General features: G+C 43.8%; 1 protein-coding gene, 1 long non-coding RNA gene and 1 pseudogene across 2 annotated transcripts; 1 reads left to right on the top strand and 2 right to left on the bottom strand.

Moving 5' to 3' along the window:
• Positions 1–3,670: 3,670 nt before the first annotated feature.
• Positions 3,671–4,129, bottom strand: LOC136502274 (uncharacterized). Its single transcript, XR_010770461.1, has 3 exons — positions 4,063–4,129; positions 3,918–3,986; positions 3,671–3,755 (listed from the first exon to the last, which is right to left on the bottom strand). It is a non-coding gene; the product is annotated as an uncharacterized lncRNA (long non-coding RNA).
• A 67-nt stretch (positions 4,130–4,196) lies between these two features.
• Positions 4,197–12,744, bottom strand: part of LOC136467143 (uncharacterized) — a 73,397-nt pseudogene continuing 64,849 nt past the window's right edge.
• On the top strand, positions 7,485–10,619 carry LOC136502263 (protein CANDIDATE G-PROTEIN COUPLED RECEPTOR 2-like). The gene is made up of 6 exons (XM_066497727.1): positions 7,485–8,060; positions 8,967–9,158; positions 9,650–9,809; positions 9,893–9,995; positions 10,081–10,162; positions 10,301–10,619. The coding sequence occupies exons 1-6, from the start codon at positions 7,764–7,766 to the stop codon at positions 10,376–10,378; spliced, it is 912 nt and encodes a 303-aa protein (XP_066353824.1). The 5' UTR covers positions 7,485–7,763; the 3' UTR covers positions 10,379–10,619.

Below are 12,744 nucleotides of genomic sequence, written 5' to 3'. Positions count from 1 at the left end.
CCGATGCCACGCTTTTCCCATACACCGTGGAAGTATCCTGTATTCCTGTGTGGTCTCTTTTATCAATAGCACATTCATTTGCTCGTTGGTTTTAGTCAGGGTTTATTAGTTATGATATAATATTTTTCTCTCACAATAAACCAGCATTAGTCGAGTTTATCATGCAGAAACCAACCGTGAATAGGCTGAATCTAGGATTCTCGCATGATGATTTCATCACAAATGTGCGTGCAACAATCCCTGTCATGGGCATGATGAGTGCACGACCAAAAAAACCCGTTCCGTTGGAGCAGCCAGCAACCAACCTGTTCGGCTGCATGCTTGCATCGTCCATGCCGCCGGTCCGTCCGAAGTCCGAACGATCCCCCTGAGGCCCTGACTGATCTGAAAACCAATAGAACTTCAACCGGACCGAGATCGACCCATGGCAGTGCACATCAGGACTGCAGTGCAATGCCAAAGCCGCAAAAGGACGGTACCTGCTGTGCCATGCAGCATACAAAGCCATGTGCCGGGATGAAAACAGATCGGATACGGACGGATATCACCGATATTATATTTGTTTTTATATTTTTGTTCGGATTTGAATTCGAATACGGATAGTGTCAACTACGTTGGATAGGATACGATTGGATATCGACATCATAAATATGCGATTTGAGTATTCGGATACGGATACGGTATCGGATGTTGGATATCCGGACTCGAATACAGACAGATCTCAACCCCTCTAAACAGATTCGGTTTCGAATACGGTCAGAAAATATCCGTACCGTTTTCATCAGCGTCACGGATGACCCCGGGCCCTCTTCATGGCCGCAACAGAACAGACGAACCACAGCACCACTCTAAGGCCTCGTTTAGATGCTGAAAAAATTTCAACCTGATAAATAGTACCACTTTCGTTTTATTTGACAAGTATTGTCCAATCGTGGACCAACTAGGCTCAAAAGATTCATCTCGTGATTTCCAACTAAACTGTGTAATTAGTTATTTTTTTTACCTACATTTAATACTTCATGCAAGCGGCTAAAAATTGATGTGATGGAAAGAGAGTGAAAAAACTTGGAACTTTGGTGGCGTCTAAACAAGGCGTAAATAAACAAGCAATGCTAGGCATACGTACAAAGCGTGACAAACAGTGCCGCCAGGGACAAGAAATGCACCCAGCAGGAGCAACCAACCCTTGGGATTCGTGCCAGAAGCGGCGTGGTAACTTGAAAGTTGAAACGTGCTCTCTCCGTACAGGCAAAGGAAGACGTTATGTAGTTTGAAAGGAATTGAAAAAAAAAAGTCGTTCTGCTGCAGGAACGTTGCGATGCACGCAGCTGCACCTTTCTTCAATGGCTCCTGCGCTGCTAGAGTTATTAGCGCTGCGCTCCACGCATGTGCGATTGGGCTCCCAGTGCACGCGCGTTTGACCTTCCATCTGCACGTCGCTGCATGCTGCAAAACCAACGTTGCATGCTGCTGCAGAACCAACGTTGCATGCCGTGCGCCCTTGCTGGCCTCCCATCCGCACGCCGCCGCCGTACGCCTCTCGCCACTCGCACTTGCTGGCCTCTCATCCGCACGCCGCCGCACGCCTCTGCCCGCTCGCCCTTGCTGCAGTAGAAGATGAAGGCCGCGCCAGGCTCCATGGATGCATCCTCGACGGACTCGACGTCGGCGTCGGCGTCGGTGTCGGCGCCGGACTCCATGAAGATGACGACGGAAGACGGCGTCAAGCAGGATATGGAGCTCGCGCCGGACTCCATGGAGATGATGACGGAAGACGGCGTCGAGCAGTAGATGGAGATGGTGTCGGACATCAGCACGTCGGAATCGCTGGAGCCGGACTCGGTGGAGGTCGCCGTGGACGTAGTTGCGCCGTACTCGGTGGAGGTCGTCGTGGACGTCGTCGAGGCGCCGGACTCCATCAATCCGTTGCTGTCCGTCGATGGACTGGACTCCGTGATCGCGCAGGACTCCATGGAGATGGTGCCGGATTCCTTGCTGCCAGGAGCTTTTGTTTGTGGTCGCTGCGGTCTCGTCCATGAGGACCACCAAGCGTGGGATCGTGCGCACTCAAGGTTGTGGCCATGCTCTTGTTGCGGCCTCGTCCACTTAGAGTACATGGTCCTTGCCATGATTTATGGCCAGCGAGAGTTCGATTGCAACCTTTTCATTCCTAATCTTGACGAGCACGTGATGCAAGGCGATAGAATCATGTTACCTCCTCACGTTATCAAGAAGCTCGATGAGCTCGATGCCAGTAAGGATGATAACAAGGCCTCGGTAAGATGACTAGTTCAAACTGTAATTAAATTGTTACAAGATTGTCTCTACTACTTAAGCTAACAAGCATCCATCTAATTTTCATGCAGCAAGAGTAGCCTCGGCTTCATGCAGCAAAGATGGATCACAAGGGATACAAGATGGCAGCCGACCTTCTCTTTCCAATCTTCCTTTTTTCATGTGAGGTATCTTGAAGTTGTTGTAACCTTTCTTCTTCATAGCTTCCATCAAAACACCTTGTAGTGTTAGAAATATTCGGTTTGCTTTGCATGTGGAGTACTCCATGAATGCCTACAAAACAAATGTGCAAGAAATGATTGTATGAGCAAATGTGTTGTGGAAAAAAACATTGAAATATGTGTGAACAATTTGAGCAAATTACCTCTTGCACGAGCGGAACTAGAGCCTCTATTGTTTTTGCATTCTTCTTATATTGGATTGCTTGTATAGCTCGAAAAAAAAACCCAAGTCAAGAATGTTGAAATCCGGAGAGTTTGGTGGTTGACATATTAGGCGAATATCAAATCCTCCTAGCTTAGCAGCCTCACAAAATTCCGGATCATCCAATTTCAAGTGAGAAGGTGCATTGTCTTGTTGAATGAATATTGGTTTGCCCACATCTTCTCTTGGCCGCTTAGCTCGAATGGCAGGCAACACTTGGTTGATCATGAAATCTCTAATCACTTCTCTAGTTATGGAAGTTATGGGCTTCATAACCAAGTCTCTACGGACACGGCCGGTCCTCCCATTACCTCTCATAGCCGGTTCATAGCAAACAAGTGGAAAGCAACCAATCCTACCATCAAAAATACAAATATCATCCCTAAACCTTGGCCGAGCGCAAGCACACAAGAACATAAGCCTAGGGATGTAGTTCTTATTCTTACAAGTCCGATGGAGATCATCTTCTTCGGGTAGCAAATAATATCTTTCAGATTTTTGTGATAGGTAGAACCATTTTTCATCTATGAACACAAAGTCAAACAACTCCTTAAACCTTGGATCATCAAGCAAATCCCTGTTAATCATGTCAACACATCACTGTAACCTAGACCTCTTGTTAACTTCAGTGAGATATGGTTTGATGTTACTAGAATGACGCCTAAGCAAACCTTCTTTCAAATACTTTTGAATCCTCCATTTGCTCATGTTTAGTTGCTGGCACACATCCTCTATAGTCATTCTTTCCTTTAGAGGAAGGTTTCGCAATGCTTCCAAATCAACAGGGATTGCCTTGCGGCCTACTTTACCATTCTTTAGACTACAAACCACTACCGAAGCTGAGTTTGCAAGTTGTATTTTACCTCTCTTCTATAACCGTTGAACTGACCGAATATGAAGCCCAAATTGCGCAGCAACACTTGCAGTATCATTCTTGTGTAGTTTTCCCATTGTTGCTTCTAGCCAACAAAGCTTGATAAACTTATTTTCAGAGTTCTTCAGTCATTTTTTCCTTCGGTTGGGTTGTTGAACATGTTCTGTTGAAAAAAGTAAACATTAATTGCCGGCACCATGTTCTAGCTGTAGGAATAAAATACAAACTAATTCATCTATTAGTAGCTACTGCAAGTATCCATAGCATCAACAAAGTACACGTGCCTTAACTAAAATGAATGTGATTGTGATAAAAAAAAAGTTACCAGCAAGATTTTGTATAAAGTCGAAATCAACTGCACCGAACTCATCGAGTGGTAAGTTCAAATCAAGTACTGTAAAAAAGAAACAATGATGAGAACAAAAAAAATTAAACAACCAACGAAAGGATAGATCGAAGTGATGTATTACCGCCGTGGTGATCTTCCGGCTCGTTGAGATTGAACACGTCTTGTTGCTCGTCGTTGGCGTCGTCGTCTTGTTGCTCGTCGTTGGCGTCGTCGTCGGCGTCGTTGTTGGCGTTGTCGTATTCTAGCTCATCGAACTCAAACATTAATTGCATCGTTGGCTTCTGATGCCGGAACGTTTGCAGTAACATGAAGACGGTGTGAATATAAAAACATGAAAGAAAAAATGAGTAAGAATCAACACGTTACCATTGTTGTTGTGGTCCTCTAGTATAGGCTCGTTGAGATTGAAGGAAAGATTGCCGTCGCCATCTTCCTCCATACGAACGTTCAGATCGAAGCCATGGAGGACATCAGCCATTGCGCCGTACGGTTTGCTATGGAAGGACAAGATAGAAAGAGAAGAGGCTAAGCCATGCCTAGATGAACAAGTGAAGAAAAAGCAAGGCAAGGCTGTATGGACCAATGTACGGAGTACAAGAGCTACGAGACGATTTAATACTGCAGCCCGGTAATCGAACCGTCGGACCTGCTGAGCGCACGGTGAGCGCCAAACGAAGGAAAATAACCCGCCAACAAACGAACAAGCGCCAATAGAAAAAAAAGCGCGGCAGAGAGTGCATCCGCCAACAAACGAACGAGCGCCAATGGAAAAAAAACGCGGCAGAGGGTGCATACACACGCCTAAATGCGACCGTGCACAGCGCCATGCGAGCGCATGCAGCGAGCGAGCATGCAGCAAAGCAACGAGCGAGCCGCATGCAGCGCCATGCAAATCCCACGTACTGATAAAAAAAGAGCTTCCCACGATTTGAACACTGGACCACTAGTCCCGAACCACAGAATGCTTACCAATTGGACTACGATGAGTTGTTGTATTGGAGACACCCGCAGCCCTATTTAATAAGGGTAAAGAAGGAAAACTTCCCTTAATTAATCACTCCTTGGTAAGCGTAATCATGTCCTAAACGACTTCTAATACCAGTACGGAGGTTTTTTCACTTGGGCTGTTATGGTTAGGTTTTTTCACTGGTTTTCCTTTAATTAACCATGCAGTTGTATGGTTTTTAGGCCTAGATTCCCTCATAAACCAGGTCAATTATTTCTTCTTAAGTGAATTGTAGGAGCTCTGTGCCCTTTCCTAAGTTTCTTTGAAACAAAAAGAGAAGGGACCTTGCTAGCTTTAAAGCACTGGACATGACTCATGGTATGTAGATGCCAGACCATCTACATTAATAAGCAGTTATAAATTATGAAGAAGTGTTAAAGTAGTAGCACATCTTCGTTACAAGTAAGATTAAGAGCTGATCAGTCATAGCTCTTTGACTGCTTGAAAAACACGCCAAAATGAAATAGTTAAATAAAAATCCCTAAAAACAGATACATTTTACATATAGAGCATGCTGAGATTATCAAGCACATAGCTCCACAGACATCTTGAATCATCTAATCAGAAAAAGACTGTAAGTTTGTGACACACCATGCCTGACCTCCCACATCTAAAGTTGCAGAATAATGAACTTATCATTGCGGTGTTGGCATCCAAGATTAAGAGATGATAGCAACTTGGTAAATATATATCAATGCTAACAGACTAGATGCACCACCAAAATGTGTAGTGTGTGCAGTGAATCTGTTACACGATTTGGACACTGGAGGTCAAGCGTGTGTCAGAAAACTTAGCGGTACTCCAAGCCACTATCATTTCTAGATTTGATTACTCTAAATGTCTGGCAAAACATGCCCTTGATAAGTCTAGCTCAAAGACACTACAAAAGAACTTTGCTGAAAATATAATGTGATACAATATGGTACTTTACATAAAATTGTTATGTTCCAGAAGTGCCCAAAATAATAAGACAAGAATTCCTAGCATAACATGTTAACTGGAAATGGGACACAAGAAGCCATATAGATTCTCCGTTCATGCACACCGACATAAATCTATGCAAATCCTCACGTCTGAGCAACAAAAACACCACTTGATATTGTTTGACAAAAGGTGAATTCAGTAGCACCAAACTGCGCTCTGAAGTCTAATAATAAAAACTTACCCACGCAAATGGTCAACGTTTTGTAATCGAGCAGCATCATGGCCCCTGCATTCCACCACAAGCACCTTCTCTCTCTCTCTTGCTCTGTCACATCAGCATCACAGATTGATGAGAAAAGCTAACCTCAACCTAGAAACATCATACATTCTGGAGAAAGTTATTCTCTGTTGCACAAATTGCACAGTTTAATGAGAAAAATTAGCCTCTATCACAGAAGCCACATAGTTCCATGACAAAAGATGATCTCTTTTGGCTCTGTTGCACAGACTTCACAGTCTCATGAGGGCACACATTAAGCCTACTGCTTGAGCCTAGAGCACAAAATGGTTGTAGGTGAGGTATGGGTTCAAGTTCCCCATTCCCCTCTTAAAAAAAGAACATGCCATTTTATCCTTTCATGATAAATATAATAACTAAGTGTAGGTGTATGATCTTTTTACATCAACTGCGATGGACCAAAAATAACCAAGATAGTTTTTTAGTTAAAAACAGGACTATTGATTAGTACAAGATATGGTTGAAGAAGCAAAGCAAATACATAAGACATGCCTCACCTTAAAATCAATGATGGTGAGCTTTATAAGGAGGTAGTCCTCTCCTCGGCTACATTCCCTCTCACAAGATATTGCTTACATAATAGAAAAGGGAAAAATAACAAAATAAGCTAATATCTACCTGTGACAATATAATTTCAAACTTATCAGATGGTGAACTAGTGCAAAGAACAAAGTATTCCCAACCAACCATCTTAAATCCACTAAAATAATTAAGAGCATGTTATCTCACCAAAGCTACCAAGAAGATCAAAGTGACTAATCTAGCCCCTTTTTACTGAATGTAAAAAAATCAGTAACATAAAAGGAAAGCTCCTAGTTCAAGACGTTATAGAATTTTATACATATTTTTTATTGCCAAAAAGTGCTGGTGTAAGAACATAAATGTTGGTCTGGTGACTGGTATTGCTCGGGATGGTGGCACCAAAAAGAGGTACTAACATAATTCCAACAGATGAGAAACCCTCTTAGGCTATCTCCAACAACACCACCTAAAATACAAGATTCATTCGTACTTTGAGTAGCGCTACAGACAAAAGGTTTAATACCTATTTGACATCTTCTCCAACGACCCGACCCAAAAGAGAATTATTTCTGCAAATGAGTTTTCAGGAGAAAGAATACCTATATTTGGGTTGTGTCTCTTAGCCAACCTAAAATAGGTCTCCTGTATAGATATTCTGGAGGCTGATTTTGGATCTCGCACTACCTATTTTAGATTTAAGTCTCCTTATTAAAGACAGTCTTATAATATATAACACTGTCATCTCAGCCATTCCTTTAGTTTATATGACTCCAATTTCTCCTCTACAATCCGCAGGTGCTCCGCAGGAGAGCCTAGCCACGTCACCTGAAAAACCTCGGTGTTCCGTTCCGTCTTCTTCCTCCTTGCCTCTCCTTTTTTGACCCACCCGGCCTCCGGCTTTCCCAGTCGGCCAGTCCCCACCCCCAAGCCAGCCGAATCTTACCGATTCAGCAATCGAGCAAATCGATCTCCGTGCAATTCCACCTCCCAAACCGAATCCCTCCACCGACCCAAACCCTAGCGCGGACCCACGTCCCGTCCCCTTTCCCCGGCGTTCGGGCCGGTGTCGGTGATGCGGGCGTTGCTCGCGGACGGTGGGATGGCGCTGGCGGTGGCGCCGGAGGCCAACGAGTCGTCGGGCGGCGCTGCGGTGTCGCTGGGGCCGTTATGGTGGGCGTCGGAGTGCCACGGGGTGCTGTACAGCCTGGCGGTGATGCTGCTGTCGCTGGCCTTCGTGGGGTTCCTGGCGTGGCAGGCGCGGCGGAGCTTCCGTAGGCTCAACTACGGCCGCTCACACGTCGTCGTACTCGCGTACTACGTGCTCCTCTGGGCCGTCGCCGTACTCAACCTCCTCTGGTGCTTCCTGCAGGTTCGGATTGGCTGCCATTGTTGCTTATCGCTAAGTCCCGTATTGCCTGGTGATGAAACTCTCCGTGCTTTGATTAGGTTGTTGATTTGGTCATTTGATGTTTATTAGGGGAATGCTTTCCATGAGAAAAAAAGTACTATGACTAGTGAAAGTCAGGGGGAATTCCATCTTGAAAAGTAGGGGCAAGTGGAGCTAACGAGAGATGAACTTGGTGGTGACAATGAGCTATGAGAAATCTATACCAGATCATGAAACTTTTGAATTGTATTTTCAGGTTTGACTGATAATCAGTAATGTTTGTATGTTTTGCTAGTGTTCGATTGCTGAGTAGAATAAGTAGGTAAAAGACTGGAAATTAAGTGAACTTTTGGTGAACATGAGTTGTACCTGTTTTCCTGAGTAGTCTTCCGATGTTTCAACTTGATCATGGAATAGCTGAAGACCGCATCGTGATTGAATCCTATGGGTAGGATGGGTAGGCTAGGAGCTGGTCACTGGTCAGGGAATCTCAATGTTGAGCCAGTAGCAAGCTTTGGTGGGTTTCAAAAAGGAAAGAGCAAGTTCCTGGTGGTCATGTGATAGCTGGTAATGATGAACAGGTGGCAAGATCTGCTGGGTTAAGGAAAAATAAAGTCCGTGGTAGCTGGGTGTTGATGTCAAATAGTACTTCACATTGGTCTGGTTATTAGGCTTAGATTTTCATGTGCACATCTTGGTACTGTTACTAATATAAGTGGATTAATCCATATTTAGATTTGATATGGTCCTGCTGTGCAGAACTACAGAAGGAAAATCAAATGAACGATCCTGCCTTATGAATCCAAATTTTCATTTTCATTTTTTTTATATTGTGTATTGCCTGTATCTCTTATCTAAGTATGGAACATATTTTCCCCAAAATGGCAGGCATGGCAATGTATGCCTGACAGGGCATTTTCTTGGAATGTACTGTCACTGTTTACAAAATCAGGAATGTTATTCTTGGAAGTCAGTCTCATAGCCTTTCTACTTCAAGGAAATGATGCCAGTGGTTTTGAATCTTTGGCACGAACCTTTGTTATCTCTGGAGCTGTAGTTGCTGCTGACGTATTGCTCAAGGTATGATTCTACTCCAAAATTCAGGCATAGTGAACAATGATTAGCTTTTCTTAGAAGTGATGGGTATTAGGGTTCTTTAGTTCTTGAAGGTTTTGGGATTCAACTAGAATTTTTTGAGATGCTGTGTCATATTTTCTTTCTTAGATCTATAGGTTAATTGACAAGTGTATCTGGTCCGTAATGTTACTTTATTAGAAGAACATAATATGTTTCTTATTTCCATTGTTCCATAACAGTGGATTGGCTATTGCAAGTTGGTACTGATTTTCTATCCATAATAGATCTTGCCTGCCCATCTCATGTCACTGCAAAAGAATTTTTTGGCTGCTTAGTGAAAGACAAGCCCCCATGACTTAACCTAACCTGACACACCTTTCCTTGCTTCAATGTGTTAAATCATGTTGCAAGTGGAAAGCGGATTAATACTCTAGTTCCCTTGCTGTAGCCTTCTATGCTATCTTACCTATGAAACTGACTTTGTCCTTATTCAGGCTATATATGTTTTTGGCTTTGGTGTTCCTTTGTTCATTGATGCTGATCAAGGAACTGGTGGGAAATGGGGCCTATGGATTATTCACAAACTTGTGCTTACTGGAGTCTATGGGTTGATTGTTTTCATGCATCATTCAAGATGGAGAGACAGGCTGCCTGGTAATTGGTTACTGTTTTTGTATGTTTCAAAATTCTTTTGTCTGGTGTTTCATGACCATAATCTCGTGGTTGCTTTACTGCAGCAAAACCTGCATACTACAACTATGTATGTGCGATGTTGCTATTGAATGGCATATTACTGTTTGGATGTTTCCTTGTTGCAAGTGGAGCTGGATTTGGTTTATGGTACATATAGAACACTATTTTCAAAGTTTATGGTAACTTATTCACCTTCAAGAGCAATACTTGATGATGACCCCTTTTGCTGTAGGTTATATAATCTCACAACCGTATGCTATCATTCTCTTTACCTTCCCCTCCTATATGTGACTTTCTTAGCGGACTTCTTCCAGGTACCTTCTTGCCTATGATCTGTTACTTTGCTTTTGTGTAGTGCTTCTTCCTTTAGTCCCTTAGCTTGTGTACTGGTATATTTGTGTGTGGCTTGTAATAGTATTATTTGTCTTTGCTGATTTATTTTGTATGTGTAGGAGGAAGACATGCTCCTAGAGAACGTCTACTATTCTGAAATGAAGGATGCTGGGTTCTTTGATGCTGACTGGGATTAATATATGGCTACCGCGGAGTATGACCATTCCCATGTGAACTATGCTGTGCTTTTTCTTAATCTGGTGTACTCTCAACTTAGAACAGAAAATGTATGTAGCTAACCGTGGTAATGAATGGAAATATGTAAATCTTACTGCTGCATACTTCAGATTTCAAGTGATTTCACCGTTGAGATTGCCACCCCAAGGATGGGTGATAAATTCGTTTTTTCTTGAATATTCAGAAGGATGTTTGGTTCCTGATCATTTTTTTCGCCTGAATAATTGGTTGGTAAAAGCAAAAAGATGGAAATATGTACTGACCCCTCCATGTAATGCGTTCTAAAGGTCTTGTGCTTTTTTTTTTCAAAAACGCAGGAGAGCTGCGCATCATTATATTAAGAAGAATGAAAGGGGCTAGAGCCCTACAACACACACCACACACAACCCCACACAAATAACATTCGCGCCTGACAAGGACAAAAGGCGACCAAACACTATCACTAAGCTAACTACCAAAGAGAGGGGCTGTCAAGGAGGACAACCCCTTGGCTCCTGCTACACTCCACAACCGGCGCTCTTCTCCAGCAAGGGAGAGAGCTCGTCCAAGGTTGGGGGTAATTCCATTAAAAACGCAACAATTCCGGTGATTCCAAAGAGTCTAAGCACCAAGCACAATAAGAGAGTTGAGACCTTTTTGCATTAATCCACTTGTTGCTCGAATAGCCTTTTCCCACCATATATCAAAGGAAGAATCAGAAGGCTGTGGTGACAAGGAGTGTAGGCCGACCTGTCTCAAAAGGAGATACCAAAATTGTCTAGCAAAGACACAGGAGACGAGGAGGTGGTTGATAGTCTCATCCTCCTGATCACAGATAGGGCACTGGACAGGATGAGGCAGCCCACGACACGCAAGGCGATCTGCTGTCCAGCACCGATTGTGGGCCACCAACCAAAGAAAAAAACGACATTTGGGCGGTGCCCAGGTTCTCCAAATCCTCTTGTATGGACCAAACTCAGTAGATCCCTGGAAGAAACCCTCATAGGCAGACTTGGCTGAGTATTTCCCACTAGCAGAGAAACGCCATATGTGGACATCTTCAACATCAGGCTCTAACTCAAAATTGTACAGCAATTCCCAGAGATGGAGGAAGTCGATGATAACACCTACAGTGCGGGCTCCCTTAATATCCAAAACCCAGCTGCGACTAGTAAGAGCTTCCTATACCGTACGTTGCTTCACCCTTCTCTTCGGGATGGCTTCGAGTAGTCTCGGTGCAAGGTCAGCGATACATTGTCCATGGATCCAACGATTAGTCCAGAACAAAGTGTGATTCCCATTGCCCACTTCCGATATAACGGCTATCGAGAAGAAGGAATAAACTTGGCCCGGGATCTGAATAGGAAGGGTTGCCCATGGGCGATGAGGTTCAGTTTTTTTCAACCAAACCCATCTCATCCTTAGTGCCCAACAAAGATGCTTGAGGTCAGAAATGCCAAGCCCACCTAGTTCAAGTGGACGGGTAACCTTTCCCCAAGACACAAGATAGTGTCCTCCACGAGCATCTTTGCGGCCCCTCCAAAGAAAACTTCTCCACAGTTTGTCCACGGCTTTAATTGCCCATGGTGGGAAATCAACTGCCATTGCCAAATAAATAAGCATGGCTGTGAGGACAAACTGCACCTGAATCCTTCGTCCTGCCCGTGTCATGAGGTCTGCTTTCCATCCCGGAAGCCGATCAGCTATTCTATCTATAGTAGGTTGGATTTGTTCCTTAGTTAACTGCTTGAGAGAGAGGCAACCCCAAATATTTGCAGGGAAAATCCATGAGCGCACAGGGGAGAAGTTCCTGTACCAAGGCCAGTTCTGTATGCCCACACCTGATTGGTAACACATTGCTTTTCTGCAAATTGGTTTTGAGACCTGAAGCATCACCAAAAAGTTGGAGGATGTTCATTATGACAGCAATATCCGTTGCCTCCAGTCGGAGAAAAAGAACCACATCATCGGCATAGAGAGATATACGATGTTGAAGAGCACGAGATGATAGTGGCTGCAACAAAACATCAGCGGCTGCCTTGGCTACCATATGTCCCAACACATCCATAACAAGAATAAAAAGCATGGGTGATAACGGGTCACCTTGTCTTAGTCCTCTCCGGTGAGAAATACGCTCCCCAGGTATCCCATTCAAAATTACTTGAGTAGAAGAGGAGGAGAGTAACCCGCTGATTATGTCCCTCCAGATTTGGCCAAAGCCTAAGTGCTGCAGAACCTCAAGCAAAAAGGGCCAAGAAACTGAATCAAAGGCATTTGAGATGTCTAATTTTAGAAGGATTCTGGGCTGCTTTTGTTGATTGAGAAATCTTGCCGTTTGCTGAATTAG

Source organism: Miscanthus floridulus, chromosome 1, assembly GCF_019320115.1.
Source record: "Miscanthus floridulus cultivar M001 chromosome 1, ASM1932011v1, whole genome shotgun sequence".
Classification (NCBI taxonomy): domain Eukaryota; kingdom Viridiplantae; phylum Streptophyta; class Magnoliopsida; order Poales; family Poaceae; genus Miscanthus; species Miscanthus floridulus.
The sequence above is the reverse complement of the archived record's forward strand: the minus strand, read 5'-3'. Positions and strand labels throughout refer to the sequence as shown.